This window comes from Garra rufa, chromosome 3, assembly GCF_049309525.1.
Source record: "Garra rufa chromosome 3, GarRuf1.0, whole genome shotgun sequence".
Lineage (NCBI taxonomy): Eukaryota > Metazoa > Chordata > Actinopteri > Cypriniformes > Cyprinidae > Garra > Garra rufa.
This window is the reverse complement of record NC_133363.1, coordinates 17821406-17840606: the sequence shown is the minus strand read 5'-3', so window position 1 is coordinate 17840606 and position 19201 is coordinate 17821406. Positions and strand designations below refer to the sequence as shown.

The 19201-nt window shown below is 35.2% G+C and overlaps 2 protein-coding genes across 4 annotated transcripts in view; one reads left to right on the top strand and one right to left on the bottom strand.

Annotated features, from left to right (window-relative positions):
- lrch4 (leucine-rich repeats and calponin homology (CH) domain containing 4) overlaps positions 1–4620 on the bottom strand; it is a 96202-nt gene extending 91582 nt beyond the window's left edge. For both annotated transcript variants that reach the window (XM_073835794.1, XM_073835793.1), the window contains exon 1: positions 4269–4620. In XM_073835794.1, coding sequence (XP_073691895.1) covers positions 4269–4440 — 172 coding nt within the window. In that variant the 5' untranslated portion in view covers positions 4441–4620. The remainder of the gene's footprint in view (positions 1–4268) is intronic.
- A 3335-nt stretch (positions 4621–7955) lies between these two features.
- acox3 (acyl-CoA oxidase 3, pristanoyl) overlaps positions 7956–19201 on the top strand; it is a 29743-nt gene continuing 18497 nt past the window's right edge. Inside the window, exons 1-12 of one of the 2 annotated variants that reach the window (XM_073835791.1) lie at positions 7956–8011; positions 8746–8939; positions 10786–11019; positions 11901–11975; positions 12853–12942; positions 14677–14820; positions 14910–14998; positions 15205–15301; positions 16857–17039; positions 18473–18595; positions 18786–18906; positions 19033–19155. In XM_073835791.1, the coding sequence (XP_073691892.1) occupies positions 8772–8939; positions 10786–11019; positions 11901–11975; positions 12853–12942; positions 14677–14820; positions 14910–14998; positions 15205–15301; positions 16857–17039; positions 18473–18595; positions 18786–18906; positions 19033–19155 (1447 nt within the window). In that variant the 5' untranslated portion in view covers positions 7956–8011; positions 8746–8771. Of the gene's footprint in view, positions 8012–8616; positions 8639–8745; positions 8940–10785; positions 11020–11900; positions 11976–12852; positions 12943–14676; positions 14821–14909; positions 14999–15204; positions 15302–16856; positions 17040–18472; positions 18596–18785; positions 18907–19032; positions 19156–19201 lie in introns of those variants that run through there. The other variant, XM_073835792.1, reaches the window with a different exon arrangement.

Below are 19201 nucleotides of genomic sequence, written 5' to 3'. Positions count from 1 at the left end.
AGGGACAGAAATCTTTTTATCAAAAATATCTGCATTTGTGTTTCAGACTTGGAATTCTTGCAGGTTTGTAACAATTAGGATGAGTCACAATGTATTTATTTTCAGATTTTTCCCTAGAACTTTCCCTTCAAATCCCCCATTCATAGCAAGAAAAATAACTATAATAATAACTATATTAGCATCCACACCAATAGATAACAACATTCTGTTTATTATAAACCTGTACTGTATTTGTGTCATGTATCCGCTGCTTTATATGCTATATGTTATAGACGTTGTGTGGACTTCTATATTCACACTGAATTAGAATGATTATTTAAACTCTATACTTTCTGTTACTACTACTATTTCTTCTTTGATCATGTTGTCTACTTGTCAAAAATTGGTGCCTGAGGCCTGTGAACATGAATCAACACACATGAACCTATATGTATTTACCTAAATACCAAAATCATATTATTTAAAAAAATACAAAAATAAATAAAGTCTTGATGTTTCTAATGAATGCTGGCTCTTTTGAAAGGTTCATTTGTTTGTTATTACTGAACAAACAGGCATCCGAATCACAGGCAAAACTGCGACACAGATAGTCAAATGCAGCTCTAAATGTATGCCAAAAAACTAGACCGTTATTAGTCCAATATCCAGACAGTCCAAACTTTCACTGCAACAGACACAGCCATGCCTACAGGCTAATGTCGGACAGGAAACATTACTGATGGGGGATAACAGATCAATGGAAATAAGCCATGAGGAGAGAGTCTTGTAGAATATAATCTAGGCCATCTCCAGAAAACCCTTTGAAAAACATCCAACCGACACCAAATTTAAGACCATCTTTGATGACCTGGATGAATGGGAATCTTCACCCGACCAAGAAAGGAAAGAGATAAAAACCAAAAGAACTAACAGAAATGGGAAAAGCAAGGGGGAGAGAGAGAAAGAGAGAAGCCTGCCTCAGACAATGGAGGAGGGGTCTTGTCGAATGGGACTCCAGTTGGGGGGAAAGAGGAGGGTCCCTGTTTCGGGAATATCACGACAATGGGTGCAGCCCACAAGCCCGTTTTATCAAAAAAGGCCTCTCTCCCTCCCCTCTTTCTCTCAGCTGCTGTGAGGCTTAGTTATGGAATGGAGTGTGCGACTGTGCGCCCTCTGAATGAAACACTGTGTTACGGGCTACATGACGTTCATGCCCCAGGCATGGTCACAAGTATGTGGAAGCAAGATGGAAACAAATATTTTCATCTAACGCACACACTAAAACACATTCACTGTAATTTCTTATTTGGGGGATCCTCTGGGTGCCCTGAGAATATTTCCCTCAGAGCTGCTTCTATGGTGGTCCTTTTGTTTTCATTCACTCTTATCTTAAGCTTTCTCTACATCCATCTTTCGGCACCACTTTCAAATAACAGAATTTACTTTACTTCTCAGGACGCTGAAAACAAACGCACTCTGGGATGTCATCGCACCCTAAAATGCTGAGGCCCAGTCTAGCTTGTGTTATTGTTGTAGGGTGAAGTCAAAGTGGCTATATTATTACTCTGGTTATCGGTGGATTGATGAGCCTGAGCTTGGTTCTCCATCACCAAACTGGACCTCCAGCAAGACTGAACCCCTGAACTTACTGAGGGGAACTTATTCCATATTGGAAAGCAAGCTTCATTAGAAAATGGGACTATGAGTGTGTGTGTAGATGGAAGAGAGTGAAAAAACAAACCAAGGCACATCAATTATTGCCGACTTAGGTCTCTTAGCAAAAGAGACACTATCATCTTCCACCTACCTTCAAGCACATTTAAAATACGCACTGCAACTGCAACCAGTAATATGTGAGCAACACCTAGTAATCATCTTAACCTGACGGTAGGTGTGTCTAGGGAATGTGATTATTATGGAATGATGTTTTTTACACTGGGTCTATGCTTGGATTTCTAACATTATAAATGGCAATTTCAAGCCTAGTTCTGTTGAATTGTTCCACACCCTCGGACGGATCCCAAACTGGCGCTTGGATTTTGGAGAGTCAGATGTACAGTACGGTTGTCAAGGCAACATGGTTATCCATGCAGAAAATTGATGTGAAAAACCTCCACAGAAAAACAAGAGATTAGACATCGAAACTTAAATCTAAGTCTTAAGTCTATATATTCTTAAAATGATTCCTAATAAATTATCACTGACATCAGCACATAACCAAATGAGACCCCGGACCACAAAACCAGTGATAAGGGTCAATTTTTTTTTTTATTGAGATTTATACTTCAACTGAAAGCTGAATAAATAAACTTTCTATTGATGTATGGTTTGTTATAGGACAATAGTTGGCTGAGAAACAACTATTTGAAAATCTGGAATCTAAGGATGCAAAAAAAAAAAAATCTAAATACTGAGAAAATCACCTTTAAAGTTGTCCAAATGAAGTTCTTAGCAAAGCATATTGCTAATCAAAAATTAAGTTTTGATATATTTATGGTAGGAAATCTACAAAATAGGAACATGGAACATGATCTTTACTTAATATCCTAATGATTTCTGACATAAAAGAAAAATCAATAATTTTGGCCCATACAATGTATTGTTGGCTATTGCTACAAATATATCTGTGCTACTTAACAACTGATTTTGTGGTCCAGGGTCACAAATATTTAAGATTATGAAGGAAAAAAAAGTAAAAACTGTATTGACTGACCACTAACCTATCCCCTGGTTTCACAGACAAGGCTTTAGCCTAGTCCAATATTAAAACTAATGTCTGGGCCGTTTTAACTGAAAGAAACTTGTACTGACTGATCTTAAAATATGTCAGTTTTATTAATATGTATCAAGATGCTCACCAGCAGTGTTCTGTCTAAGGCATGTTTATAAAAGCTACTTAAATGTCCTAATTGAACTATGGCCTAAACCTGGCCTAACCTAAACCCTGTCTGTGAAACCAGGACTAAATGTGTTCCTCTCAATTGCTATTTTGCAACATTATTAACAGATCTGATTAAAGTATATTTTATGGTTAAGTTTTAATTCTGACTATTCCTGTGTGCACGTAATCAGAATATTCATAATAAACTATGTGCATTAATTTTCATATTGGAGATGCTCATTCTTGCTGTTTATTATGCTGCATTTAATTTAATGAACTCTAAACAATTCTCATTCATGTCTTTAACAATGGCATACCAGAGCACAATGAATTAGAAAACGTAGGCCTCTTCCTCGCTCCAAAAATGTGTTTTGTTCAGTAGCTCAACTGTCTCTTTCTAACATCACACAGAGTGACCTTGGTTTGGACATGAGCAGATAAAAAGGGATGTGAAGTTAAAGTGAATACTCTTAATTACACACAAATCTGAAAGGTAGAAACTTGAATATTGGCCTAAGTGGATTATGACAATCTTAATAATGCATTTAAATGTGTAAATATCAGAATATTCTTCTGCATGTAAATTCAAGTAGTTTTAGCGCTGTTATAAATGCATCTGAGTTTTTATTTCAGCATATTTCTAGCTTCTCGGTAACTCCAGCTGTTGGTCACAAGAGGTAGAAGAACTGAAATGACAGTAAATGGCATGAAATGCCACATGCAGATATTATTGGCGCCTAGCCCAAACTACATGGTAAATGCACTGCAACATCTCTATTAGACTTCAGACCATGTGCGTGTGGGGGTTTCTGTGGCTCAAAGACAAACTGCTTTATACCCACTTTGTATGAGAGGAGCAGATGGTCATATTAGTGCTGCTGGCAAGATGGATCTCAACGAGCTCCCTTCCAAAGAGAGTGCACTCAAATGAGCTGACTACAACAATAACATTTTATCTCACCAGTTTTGCTGGGTTTTCACTGCACTCAGATGATCACATGTGAAGTTTTACACTGGGTCTAAGATGGCTCAGTCTGAGTGTAGTTTCCACCTCAACAACAGGAAGAGAAGCAGAGCGCAGATGTCTTCAATTTCTAAAGCAAACACACCAGCTTCAAACTCAACAACAACCTGACTTTAAAAACACAATAAGCTGATGTTAGAGCAGTGATTGAGTTCTTTAGAAACGAAAGCGAGGATTAAAATGAACTTGTCAGATGATCTGCTTCCTACAGAGATCAAGAAAGTAAAAGATCCGCTTTTTCTCGATCGGGCGTGATGATGGTGGTGCTCGTGCACCCCTGCAGAAGGGGCGCAGGTGAAGAAGACACTCAAACAAAGGACATTAAATGTACTGACACAATTGCTCCCCCTCTCTCATCCCGTGACCGCTTTATTTGAGTCTTACCTGCGTGTGTAATGTCGGACAGGTCATAGTTCTTGGCGGTGCGTGGGAACTCTTTTAGTTTACGGTTGGAGAGGATGAGCGCTCCGCTGGACGCAGCCTCTTCCAGCGCCTTCTCCACGCTCCTGCTGGCCGCTACGGTCGCCGGCAGCTGGGCTCCATCCCCAGCAGCCATCAAACACTAAATATGACCCAAATCTTACTCTTTACAACGACAATCAGCCCCACTAAACCTCCATCTCATCCAAGACAGTTCCAATGACGTTACACCCCGGAAAAGTAAGTTTTTGTACTCCAAAAGTGATGTAAAATCCAGTGATTGAGCAAAGTTGCGCGGTGAGTTGACAGTCCGTGTGCTGCAGGGAGCTGAGAACAGAAGGGGCGGAGCTTACGGATTGAGCAAGTCTTGATTGACAGAGCGGACACACCCAGTTCGTACGAGCTCGGGAAATGAACACAAAGGCGCTGCTCTCATCTGAAGGGGGAAATGATACAGTTTTTTGGACGCTGGGAGATTTTGTAATACAAACCGTAGAGCTTCACTGCTGAAACAAAAGAAGTTTTTGCATTGTTTGCATACCGATAGCAGGGCTGACGAGATTCAACAGTAAGCGGAAGCTTCTAAAGGATATCACAAAGCATTTCCCTGTTTCCAGATCCATTAAAATGACGTGCACTTAGAGAGAGGAAATGAACGGCATAAATATTGCATATACATTATAGCATTTGTTCACTCTTTGCTTTATGGGTTTATGGGTGTGACACCAAACACTTTTCCTAATGTCTTTGGCGTCTATTCTAATAAGCTAACCATAATATATTGGCTTTTAGTCTACTTCCAAATCTTAATAAATAAAATATATTTAAAAACAACAATGAGATCAAAACTGATCACTGAACTACGCAAAATGTTATTGTTTTTTATGGAGTACTGACCTGAATAAGATATTTCACATAAAAAGACTTTTACTTATAGTCCGCAAGAGAAAATAATAGTTGAATACTGTGTTGTTACCTGAATTATTCACAGCTGTATTTTTTTTTTTTTTTTTTTTGATAGTTGGTTATTAGCCCATTGTTTGTTCTAAACAGTTAAACTGACCGCTGTTCTTCAGAAAAAATGTTTAGGTCCCACAAATTCTTTGGTTTTTCAGCATTTTTGTTTATTTGAACCCTTTCTGAGACAATGATTGTAGGATTTTGAGATCCATCTTTTCACGCTAAGGACAACTGAGGGACTATGCAACTGTTACATAAGGGTTAAATGCTCTGATGCTTCAGAAGGAAACACGATTTATTAAGAGCCAAGGGTGTAAACTTTCGAACAGAATGAATATGTATATATGTTTCTTATTTTGCCCAAATATCTTTTTTTTTTTAATACTGCCCTTTAGAAGCTACAGAAGATACAAAAGAAGATACAAAAAAAGTTACATTTACCCTGATTTTCAAATTCAAACAGTTTTTACCCCCGGCTCTTAATGCATCATGTTTTCTTTCTGAAGCATCGGTGGGTGTTTGAACCTTCTGTAATAGTTGCATATCAGTCCCTCAGTTGTCCTCAGAGTGAAAAGATGGATCTCAAAATCATAAAGTCATTGTTGGAAAGTGTTCAAATACACAAAAATGCAGAAAAATCATAGAACCTTAAATTTTTTTTCAGAAGAACAGCAGGCAGTTTAAGTGTTCAGGACAAACAAGGGACTCATAAACAACTGTCACTAAACAAAAACAAAACAAACAACACAGTATTAAGAATCAAGTGTATGTAAACTTTTGAACAGGGTCATTTTAATAAATTTAACTATTATTTTCTCTTGTGGAGTATACGTAAATATCTTGTATGTGAAATATCTTATCCTGAATAAGTACTAAATAAAAAACAACATACATTTTGCGTAATCCTTCTTATTTTGGTAAAATAATCAACATTCTGCTGATTCTGCAAGGTTTATGTTTATTTGTATTACAAGCTTATTACAAAGCTTTTGTTAATGCTGGGTTGTTTCAACTCAGATCCCAATTTTGTTCAATTAAATTTTTAACCCAAAAGTTGGGTTAGTCCATATTTTACCCAAAGGTTGGTTAAAATCTACAGTACACATAAAACCACTTAATTGAAATTTAGTGCAAATAAACCTTAATATAACAAAAATAGATCTAAAAGTTAAAAATGTAATGAAAAATTAACCCCATTAACTGTAATTGAGAAGGAGTTCTTTTGTTTTTTAATCTTCTTGACAGATTGTATAGAAAAGTAAGGCCATTATTTGTTTCAGCCGTGTTGTATTATTAGAGTATGTTGTAGGCACACTTTGCCCCAGCCCAGTCAGTTGTTTGCCCATATAGTACACAGAAAGCTTGCACAGAGTTATTGCTTCCCCATGCATGATTAATGTATATCTGTTTTTTTGTTCAGATAGTGTTTGTGAGTTCAGTGTTTTAGGCCTGACAGGGGCACAAAGTGTGTCATTGCTCCCCATGGAACAAACAGAGAGGAAAAGAGGGATCGAGTGAGCCCAGAGGAAGAGAAGGGATAAGAGGCCGTGAGAAAGCCTGAGGTCATGATCTGCGTGAAACCCCTATCAGGATTTATGTTGAAATGCGACTTAAGAATATATAATAAAACAAATAGTTTATTAATTAAGAATGTAAACATTAACAAAATCTTTACTGTATTTAATGTAGTTGTTGGGATGTTCTTATGTTGTTTTCTTGGTGGCACTGAATATAAATGACCGAAAGGCTTACAATATAAGTGACACTGCAGTTTGTTTGTTTATATTTTTATTTTTATTTTATTCTACCTTATCTATGCATGCATGTTGCATGACTGGAATGGTTTTCATGCAGCACTGCAGTTCTTGCCAGCAAGTCAGCAAATCACAAAACAGCTATAGTACAGCCCACGTGTGAGTTAGAAAGCAAGACCCAACTTCCTCATAATAAAATTATTTGCTATGCTACTTCTAATAATAAATGATTCAAAATCAAAAGATTCTTTGGAAGATTATTGTTTGGCATCTGTGTATTCCCTTTACACGTGATGTGGTTATTGTATTTCTTTCCAAAGTGCCCTTTCTAGTGTTGTCAGTAGTCATATCATGGCAAAATCCCTGTTAACGGGCTGGAAATCCAAGACCCAAAAGAAGCAAATAAAGCAAGTGCAAGGCACAAAAACACACACCCCGGTGTCTTTCTGAAGAGCTGCATAACAGCGTCCCCTGGCGTACAAAATTCATTGTTTCATATTAAAATCACACCTGTTTAGCTGTGTACTTGAACGGGAATAAGCAGTGTTCATTGCCGCGTCCTGTATGTGTGTAATCAGTTTTATTGTAATCAGTAATTTATTCAGTTCTTATTTAGCTGTTATGTTTATTTTATGTTTTTTTTTTTCTACCTATTTATGTAAAGCCCTTTGAATTATCATTGTGGATCAGCCTAAATAAGATGTATAAATTAAATATAAATTGCCTTGTCTTACAATATTGCTACTGTCAGGAAACATAACCTAAAAATAATCTAAAAATCCCAAAGGTATCACACTCCTCCAGGGAGACTACACCTTTATGACGCTGGCTGTCACTGTGGGCACAGGTGTTTTTTAATGGTGAAAGGTTAGTTTAGTGCAGTGTGCCTTTAAGCAGCAGCGCTTCTCTGATTGGTTGTATGTTGTCACATGATCACTTCCTCCTCCGAAGGGGCAGTGCTGAGTACAGGAGCTCTCGAGGTTACGGGACAAGGTAAGATATTTTCAAGTTATTTCAGCACTATTCAAACTAATGATATGAAAGCAAATCTTTCTGCAGCTTTAAAAACAATGCACTTTTAAAACGTTTTCTTTACGGTGTGTGAGTGGTGAAATGACGTTAGCTAACGACGTGCTAGAATAGTAATAAATGGACGGTGGTGATTATGTTTTGATAATGTATGTTGACATGTTATACTTTATGTATATGCAGAAAGAAATTGTATGTGCCGTATTATTTTTTAACTCATCTTAAACAATTTAAATGGGTGTTTTGTTTGAGCTGTTTTGTGACAGTGAGCTTTGTAACTGTCATTGAACTTTGCATTGAGTTGGCCTGATAACTAGATCACAGGTGTTAACCCCACAAGTCCTGCAAATGGTAAAGTTTGTGAAATGAATTATGCATTAATCACATGGAAAATATTACAAAATCTGAGCTAAATGCTATAACAAATAACGTGCAATGAAATAATTTACAGATGCAGGCATCCAGAAAGTGTAGCATAGGAATATGCTGACATATTGATTGTTAACTGGAAAACCCTGAAGTCCATTATACGTGGGAATGGCTAATTCAGACATTTACTAAACATACTGCTGGAAACTGGAAAAGCATACAGTAATTTTCTTTCCTTCAGAAAATCATTGACATGATCAGTGACAGTTATTAAAATCTATGTTGTGAACATGATTGATTTAGTCATGTTTGTCTTTTTCTTCCTGAAGGTTTTAAAGTGCCTTTGTGTCAGAACATGAGTGTGCCAGCCATCACAGATGCTAAATACATTTTGGGAGAGAAAATGGATGAGGACATCCCAGACCTTCCCAGTGGTCCACTGGATATCTACAGGACGAAAGCGTCCTTCAGCTGGAAGGAAATGTTGCGGTTTCTAGAGGGTGATGAAATCATTGCATTCAAGGTATTTGCTATTCTTTTTATAAATGAAACCATATAATAAATAAAGAAAATCCTTATTTTCATAACATTTCTAATATCTGACATATTTTAAAATATTTTATTTTAAACAGCAATTACAGCTGAGGTCAAAAGTTTACATACACCTTGCAGAATGTGCAAATGTTAATTATTGTACAAACATAAGAGGGATTATACAAAATGAATGTCATTTTTTTATTTAGTACTGACCTGAATAACATATTTCACGTAAAAGATGTTTACATGTAGTCCACAGGAGAAAATGAGTCGTGAGTTGTTCATGAGTCCCTTGTTTGTCCTGAACAGTTAAACTGCCAGCTGTTGATCAGAAAAATCCTTCAGGTCCCACAAATTCTTTGGTTTGTCAGCATGTTTTTGAATTTGAACCCTTTCCAACAATGACTGTATGATTTTAAGATCCATCTTTTCACATTGAGGTCAACTGAGGGACTCTTACAATTATTACAGAAGGTTAAAATGCTCACTGAAAAAAGCCGAGGGGTGAAAACTTTTTGAATTTGAAGATCACATTTAACTTATTTTGTCTTCTGGGAAACATGTAAGTATCTTTTGCAGCTTCTGAAGGGCAGTAAAAAAAAAAAATGATATTTAGACAAAATAAGAAAAAATTAAAAATCATTCTGTTCAAAAGTTTACACCCCTGGCTCGCGATGCATAATTTTTGCTTCTGGAGCATCAGAGAGCATTTGAACCTTCTGTAATAGTTGCATATGAGTCTCTCAGTGTGAAAAGATTGATCTCAAAATTATACAGTCATTGTTGGAAAGTGTTCCAATACACAAAAATGCTGAAAAAACTAAGAACTTGTGGGATCTGAAGGATTCTTCTGAAGAACAGCGGGCGGTTTAACTGTTCAGGACAAACAAGGGACTCATGAACAACTATCAAAAAAAAAAAAACATACAGCTATGAATAATTTAGATAACAACACATTATTAAGAATCAAGTGTATGTAACCTTTTGAATTTTTATAAATTAATTTATTATTTTCTCATGTGGATGTGGACTATATGTAAATGTCTTTTATGGGAAAAATCTTATCAATTTAAAAAAACATGCATTTTGTGTGATCCTTCTTATTCTAATTAACATTTTTGAAGATTCTGCAAGGTATATGTAAACTTTTGACCTCAATTGTATATTCAGTATAACTTGGGCAGCTGTCACTTATATAAATCAAAAATAAACTCTCAAATCACAAACATCTGTCCTAACAACCCTATGAATATACTTTGCTTAGTCCATTTAGTCCATATCAGAAAAACTTTTCAGACTGAGCTGAATTTCAAATGAATGATTTCTTTTTTTGACCAGTCTAAGTTAAGGGATAGGCGCTTTCAAAACGTGGAAAAACATAAAAAAGTGTCAATTTAGTACGATTATAATTCATTTAAATAATTTTTAATACTTATGTTTGCATATTAAAATGAGAGTGATATTTAATTGACCTAGTTTACCAAGGCCTGCCTAATAACACACAAAACAAAGAACTACACATTAATAAACAAACACAAATTTGACAGAACATTCATATTTAATGGTATTTAATTATTTGTAGATAACATTTAACTGATTATACTTTTATGAACGCATTTACAATTTTTATGTAAAAGGTGTAATTATACATTCTTGCACTTAGCCTCCGTTGCATTTATATTGTTTTGACCAGCAGGTGCTGCAAACCTTGTTTTGAGTGCAGTTGGTTCAGTTGATTCAGAGTTTCGAAAAGCTAGTTTCTCCAAACACTAATCCACAGTCATTGATATAGATTTCTTCTCTGCTGTCTTTTTGTTTGTCTCTCTGAGCAGCAGCACGTGTTCAGAACACTGGAGAGTGACCCGCTCTTTGCCCGGCAGCCTGGTGAGGATGTCCCAGTGGAGCAGAAGCGAGAGCTTACCTTCCGCCGCTGTAAACAGTTATTTAAATATGACTTTGTAACACGAGATGATGCAATGCAGAACCCCTGGAAGTTGACAATCCTCAATGACTGCCTGGGAATGTATGACTGGTCTTTGGGAGCCAAGTACTTCCTTAACAAAGGAGTAAGCCCATTACACATTCCTTACAGAGACCCCAAAATGTGGAAGCATAATACACTACCCTCCCATGAATAGCAATCCTTACATACAGTGGAAGTCAAAAGTTTACATACACCTTGCAGAATCTGCAAAATGTGAATTATTTTACCAAAATAAGAGGGATCATACAAAATGCATGGTATTTTTATTTAGTAATCACCTGAATAAGATATTTCACATAAAAGATACATATAGTTTAGCAGAGAAAATAATAGTTGAATTTATAAAAATGACCCTGTTTAAAAGTTTACATACGCTTGAGTCTTAATACTGTGTTGTTACCTGATTGATCTACAATTTTGAGAGCTTTTGAGATCCATCTTTTCACACTGAGGACAACTGAGGGACTCATATGCAACTATTACAGAAGGTTCAAACACTCACTGATGCTTCAGAAGGAAAAAACAATGCATTAAGAGCCTGAATTTGAAGATCAGAATAAATGTAACTTATTTTTTCTTCTGGGAAACATGTATCTTCTATAGCTTCTGAAGGGCAGTACTAAATATTTATGAAATATAAGAAAAATTTACACAACCTCATTCCTTTCAGCAGTTTACACCCCTGGCTCTTAATGCATTTTTTTCCCCTACAAAAATAACATGCATTTTGTACGATCCCTCTTATTTTGGTAAAATAATTAACATTTTGCAGATTCCTTTTTTATTATTATTATTAATAAAGAAAGCCATACTAAAATGGGTAATCGCTTGAAGTAATATTTTGCCTTCTTGTGGATAATGCACAAAAAGACCATACAACATTGTTAATTAATATTTGTGATGATTGTTTTTAAAAAAAAAAACTTTTAAATCGGAATTTCTTTGTTTTCATCTTTTTTGTAGATGTTTGGAGCCACAGTGGCAAACACAGGATCTCAGAGACACTTAATGTTTGTGAAGGACATTGATCAAATGATGGTAAACGATCTCTGATTTGCAACAAGTATAAAACCATATCAGCCATAAAAATTAAATCAAATGCTTCAGAATAATGAGTAAACATGCACTATATTTTGAATGGATTTATAGCAAATATGGTTGCTTATCATTTTTTGAGATGGCCACTAGTTTACAAAACCCACTACTCAAAGGAATTTACAATAATTTATAATAAACTTCCTTAGTTAACCGCATGATTTAACATAAACTAACAATGAAAAATTCTTCTATAGCATTTAATTAAGTTAATATTAATTTCAACATATAGTAATACATTTTCAAAATCAAACCTTGTATTTATTAAGATTAGATAAGGTTCCTTAGGTAACATTAGTTAACATGAACTAAGAATAAACAATACTACAGCATTTCTTAATCGTAGTTCATGTTAATTTCAGCACTCACTTATAATGCTTTATAAAATCACAAGTTGTTTGTTAATATAGTTAATTCACTGTGAACTAACATGAACAATGAACGACTATATTTTTATTAACTAACATTAACAAAGATGAATAAATGTGTTCATTCATGTTAGTAAATACATTAACTAATGTTAACAAATCAAATATTTTGATGCTGTAAGTATAATAGTATGATGCATTAAATGATGGCTTTGACTGTTTTGCACATCATTAGTCACTTTCCATACAACTAGAACATTTTGACACGCAAACTTAGTATTAGGCCATGAACAGGAAGTTCCAGGGTGCTACGTATTTGCGTGTGTGTTTGTGTGTGTGTGCGTGTGTTTGCGTGTGAATGTATATACAAATCAACGAGTTTCCTTTGACATTAGTCATTTCAAACCACATGAGCCACTGCCAGCATATTAATATCGTGTCTGTCTGTTTAGACATTTGGATGCTTTGCATTGACAGAGCTGAGCCATGGCAGCAACACAAGAGCTCTGAGGACAACAGCCAGATATGACCCCAGCACTCAGGTACTATAGTACACTCTAATACAAGATTTAATAAGTGTCCTATACTAACGCAAATCTAAACACATTGCAGACATATCATGAGATTATACAAATAGGGCCTTACAAATGGTAAAGAGAAATGGACTGTTTATATATTAATGTTAATGTAATAATAGGCAAATATTAAAGTAAAGTTAACATTCACATAGAAATAAATACTATTGTTCATTGTTGATTCATGGTTGCTGAAGTATTAGCAACCATACCAAATATTTCATAGTGTTTATATGTTATCTGAATAAGTCAAATGTGACCCTGGACCATAAAACTAGTCTTAAAGGAGTCAAGAGACAAAGTATTCAGAACAAAAATGTACAGATAATTTATTTACCCCCTTGTCATCCAAGATGTTTAGGTCTTTCTTTCTTCAGTCGATAAGAAATGTGAGGAAAACATTTCAGGAATTATCTCCCTATACTGGATTTCAGTGGTGCCCCCGAGTTTGAACTTCCAAAATGCAGTATAAATGCAGCTTCAAAGGGCTCTAAATGATCCCAGCCAAAGAAGAAGGGTCTTTTTCAAAACAAATTCACTATTTATGTACTTTCTAACCTCAAACGCTTATCTTGTCTACGTCCACGTGAACTGTGGTTTTCCTGTTTAAGACAGTTAAGGTATGTCGAAAAATTTCCATCTCATTTTCTTACCCAACTTTAAAATCATCCTACATTGCTGCAGAAGTCCTGACCCAGTGTTTACAAAGTAAACATGCAAAGATCAAACAGCGTTTACCAAAAAAAAGGTAAAACAGCGATGTTGGACGATTTAGAAGTTGAGGAAGAAAACAAGATGGGAGTTTTTCGACATTCCCTAACTGCATTCAGCAAGATTACATAGACTATGCATGAGCAAAGCAGAAACAAGACAAGACAAGCATTTGAGATGAAAAAGTATTAATTGTCAATTTGGTGCGAAAATGACAGATTGTTTTGCTAGATAAGACCCTTCGGCTCCTCAGCTGGGATCATTTAGAGCCCTTTGAATCTGCATTTAAACTGCATTTTGGAAGTTCAAACTTGGGCACCATTGAAGTCCACTATATGGAGAGAAGTCCTGAAATGTTTTCTTCAAGAAACATAATTTCTTTACAACTGAAGAAAGAAAGACATGAACATCTTGTTATTAAGTAAGTAAATTATCTGTAAATTTTTGTTCTGGAAGTGAACTAATCCTTTAAGTAGCACAGGTATATTTGTAGCAACAGCCAAAAATACATTGTATTTTTCTTTTATTCCAAAAAGTATTAGGATATGAAGTAAAGATGTTTCATGAAGATATGTTGTACATTTATTACCGTAAAAATATCAAAACTTATACTTTTTGATTAGTAATATGCATTGCCAAGAACTTCATTTGGACAACTTTAAAGACAATGTTCTCAATATTTTGAATTTTTTGCCCTCAGATTCCAGATTATTCCAAATGTTGTCCTATCCTAACAAACCATACATCAATGAAAAGCTTATTTATTCAGCTTTAATATGATGTATAAATATCAGTTTAGAAAAATGTACACTTATCCAGGGTCACAAATCACAGTGTGACAATATGGACCATTTTAGAGACAAAAAATATCTCAAACCTTGACTTGCTTATAGCGAAATCCTCCTCTTTTACCTGGTTTTTACTATTCCTTTCTTTTGTTTAATTATTTTAGATGGCCCTAGCTAATTTATGTTGTTTTAAAATCCGCAGGAATTTGTTTTAAACTCTCCAGACTTTGAAGCGGCAAAGTTCTGGGTTGGGAACTTGGGAAAGACGGCCACTCATTCAGTTGTATTTGCACAGCTCTACACCCCTGATGGTCAATGTCACGGCCTTCACTCTTTTGTAGTCCAAGTATGTGTGAAAATGCATTTTTCAGTTCATTTGCTTGTCTTGTTAGAGCAGCTGTGAATAATTTGGTCTTAATGTCATTAACTTTTTAGGTCAGGGATCCAAAGACCTTGCTGGCAATGCCAGGAGTGATGGTTGGGGATATGGGAAAGAAACTGGGTCAGAACGGTCTGGATAATGGGTGAGTTTACTGCTAGGCTGTGGACTGCTGAGCTGTTGCAATTACAGCATTTGGCCATTAGATGGCAATGATGGTAAATGGAAACTACAACATATCCATCAGATATCTGCCTCCCTTCATCTTCATAATATACCCTTCTGTTTGTATAAATGAAAATGTTGTTTTTCAGTGTACTTTTCATTGTAATCATTTAACATTTTTCTCAGTTTTGCAGTGTTCCACAATGTGAGGGTACCTCGGGAAAACTTGCTAAACAAAACAGGAGATGTTACGCCTGATGGGCGTTACGTTTCACCTTTTAAAGTAAGCAATTTTATATAACTGCCTAATAAACATTGCATACACTACCTGTCAAGTCTACCAGGATTTTTAAAGTTTTTAATGTCTCTTTTGCGCCCCAAGTCTGCATTTATTTGATCCAGAGTACAACAAAAACAGTAAAATTCTGAAATATTTAAAGAACGGTTCTATTTGAATATATTGTAAAATGTAATTTATTCCTGTGATTTTAAAGCTGATTTTTTGTAGCATATTTACTCCAGTCACCTTTAGAAATCAATCTAATATTCTGATTTGCTGCTCAAAAGACATTTATTATTATGTTAAAAACAACCAAGTAGTTTTTTTAGGGTTCTTTGATAAATTGAAAGTTCAGAAGAACCACATTTATCTGAAATAAAAATCTTTTGTAACATTATTAATATCTTTATCATCACTTTTGATCAATTTAAAGCATCTTTGATAAATAAAAGTACTAATTTCTATAATTTCTCCAAAAAAAATTATACTGACTCCAAGCTTTTGAATGGGTATAGTGTATAATGTAACAAAAGCTTTTTATTTCAGATAAATGGTGATCTTTGGATCATTCTATTCATCAAAGAATCCTGAAAATAAATGTACTCAACTGTTTTAGGTATTGATAATAATAATAATAATAATAATAATAAAATGTTTGGAGTATAATTACTGGAGTAATGATGCTGAAAATTTAGCTTTGATCACAGGAATAAATTACATTTTAAAATATATTCAAATATGAAGCAGTTATTTTAAATAGTAAAATATTTCACAATATTACTGCTTTTGCTGTCTTTTGGATCAAATAAATGCAGGCTTGGTGAGCAAAAGAAAAATATTAAAAAAAAAAACATTAAAAATCTTGCTGTTCAAAAACTTTTGACTGGTAGTGCCTGGTTTTATTGCAGTTACAGTAAAATGATCCATTTACAAAACAAGGTTATATACATACACATTAGTAATAGCTATTCTACATTATTGCATTAAGAACTAACATGAAATAACAATGAACAGTGTCATATTAATAAATTCTTGTTAACCTAAAATAATAAAAATGACAAATAATTGTTCATTCATTGTTAGTTCAATGCATTAGCTATGTTAATGTATAAAAAGCTTATTGTAACATCTTTCATTTTTCAAATATAGGATATGTGCAAAGCAACGGCATTTTCTTTGATATTATGAACGTAGGAAAAATCTGAGCTATTTTGGTGTGTATCTGTGTAGACATCTTGCAAAGCTTTGTTCCCTCTGCAGTAAGAGAGAGCAGTGGTGCAGCAGCTGTTTTTCCAGCTGCTGTGCTGTGCTATGCAAGATGTACGAGAAGGAATCCCTATGCTTTCATTTCAAACAAACAGGGAGTTTTTAATCACAGGGAAAGCTAGGACACCAGCCAATATTACTGACAGAAAGACATAAAGGGCTTTTTCTGAAAACAAACAGAGGCGAGAGGTTGAAGATGAATGAATGAAATATTATTTGCCCTTCTTTTTCCTGACATTCTTTATCATGTTTCTTTCCATCCTGTCTTTTTTCTAACCACACACCTTTATAGGACCCCAATAAGCGGTTTGGGGCATCTTTAGGGGCTCTGTCAGGAGGCAGAGTGGGCATTACAAGGATGGCACTGGTCAATCTGAAGCTTGCAGTGACTGTGGCTATGCGATTCTCTGCCACACGCAGACAGTTTGGGCCCAAAGAGGACGAGGAGATTCCAGTGCTGGAATATCAGCTACAGGTACAGAATACTGATACTCTCCCGTGGAAACATTTCATGACAGAAGAAAACATCTGTTTATTGTTGCTACATCAAGAAGACTCTGAATAAGTCATAAGTCTTTTTTTATTAGTCAAGGTGTTCCCTTTGTTTTTCTAATTTACCTTTTCCTCCTTAATTTGCCTAAAACTTAAAAAAAAATTAAACTTTTTAATTCAAATCTTTTAAAAATCAATGTAATTGAAAAACAATTACATTTTAAAATAATACAGTGATTAAAAATCAAATGTGAGCACATTTAGCTTTAGTTCAGTCACCTACAGGAAATAATGGTACCACTTAAAAGTCCTATTTTACATGTATTTACTATGTACTGAACCCTAAACCAACCTAAATGCATATATTCCTTTTATTGTTCAGTACACTCATACTCATACTGTAAATAAGTTAACTAAAACAACTAAAAATCATGAATGTATACAGTTGAAGTCAAAAGTTTACATACACCTTGCAGAATCTGCAAAATGTTAATTATTTTACCAAAATAAGAGGGATCATACAAAATGCATGTTGTTTTTATTTAGTACTGATCTAAATAATGTATTTCACATAAAAGACGTTTACATATAGTCCAAGAGATAAAATAATATTAATCCTGTTCAAAAGTTTACATACACTTGATTCTTAATACTGTGTTGTTAACTGAATGATCCACAGCTGTGTGTGTTTTTTTTTTTTGTTTAGTGATAGTTGTTCATGAGTCCCTTGTTTGTCTTGAACAGTTAAACTGCCCACTGTTCTTCAGAAAAGTCCTTCAGGTCCCACAAATATTTTGGTTTTCCAGCAATTTTTGTGTATTTGAACTCTTTCCAACAATGACTGTATGATTTTGAGATCCATCTTTTTACACTGAGGACAACAGATGGACTCATGCATTAAGAGCTGGGGGGTGAAAACTTTTGGAATTTAAAGATCAGGGTAATTTTTACTTACTTTGTTTTCTGGGGAACATGTAATTATCTGTAGCTTCTGAAGGGCAGGACTAAATGAAAATATATGACATTTAGGCAAAATAATAAAAATATTTGCATCCTCATTCCGTTCAAAAGTTTACACCCCTGGCTTAATGCATCATTTTTCCTTTTGAAGCATCAGTGAGCATTTGAACCTTGGGACCTGAAGGATTTTTCTGAAGAACAGTGGGCAGTGTAACTGTTCAGGACTAACAAGGGATTCATGAACAACTATCACTAAACAAAAAAACACGGCTGTAGATCATTCAGGTAACAACATAACAACATCATTTTATTTTCTTCCACTTCTTCCACGTGTCCTATCGCTGAAGGTTACCTATTGTATACCTTATACTAGTTCATAGATCAAGCTAACTGTATGTGCACATTTTATTTTATTTTTACCTACTTCCTGTTCTTATGCTCCATCCTTTGTTGCAGCAATGGCGTCTTATTCCATTCCTGGCAGCGGTGTACGCACTGGAGCACTTCACCAGATCCTTCTGCATGAACTTTGTGGAATTTCAAATTGGACTCTTAATGAAGGATAAAAGTGACAGACAGGTAAACCTCATATTAAAGATATGTTTTAGATGTACAAGCATCCATAAAATCTGAGATAATTATTTAAGAATTATCATTCTTAAACTCTTAAGATTTCTTAAATCTGCATCAATAAATTCTGGAAGTCTTCTGGTTCTGGTCTTTGATCACGTGTGTGTGTGTGTGTGTGTGTGTGTGTGTCACTTCTCAGGCTGAACTGGGCAGAGAGATCCATGCCATGTCGTGTGCTAGTAAACCTCTGGGATCGTGGACAGCCCAGCGAGGCATTCAGGAATGTCGAGAGGCTTGTGGAGGACATGGTTACCTTGCCAGTGAGGAATTTTTAAAGTCCTTGTAAACTAAATGTTTAATAGACGCATAAACACCGAGTGTAATATCAAAAGAACTGCTAGTCAGCTTCTGTTTATCTGTTAATCTGTTTATCTTTTCGTGTAAAGTGAACCGCTTGGGAGACATGCGTGATGACAACGATCCAAACTGCACATACGAAGGAGATAACAACGTCCTTCTGCAGCAGACCAGCAACTACCTGCTCAGCTGGCTTCAGCACAAACAGCAAGGTCTCTACACACTAGAGGTTTTTCTTTCTGTTGACTCAGTTTTCAT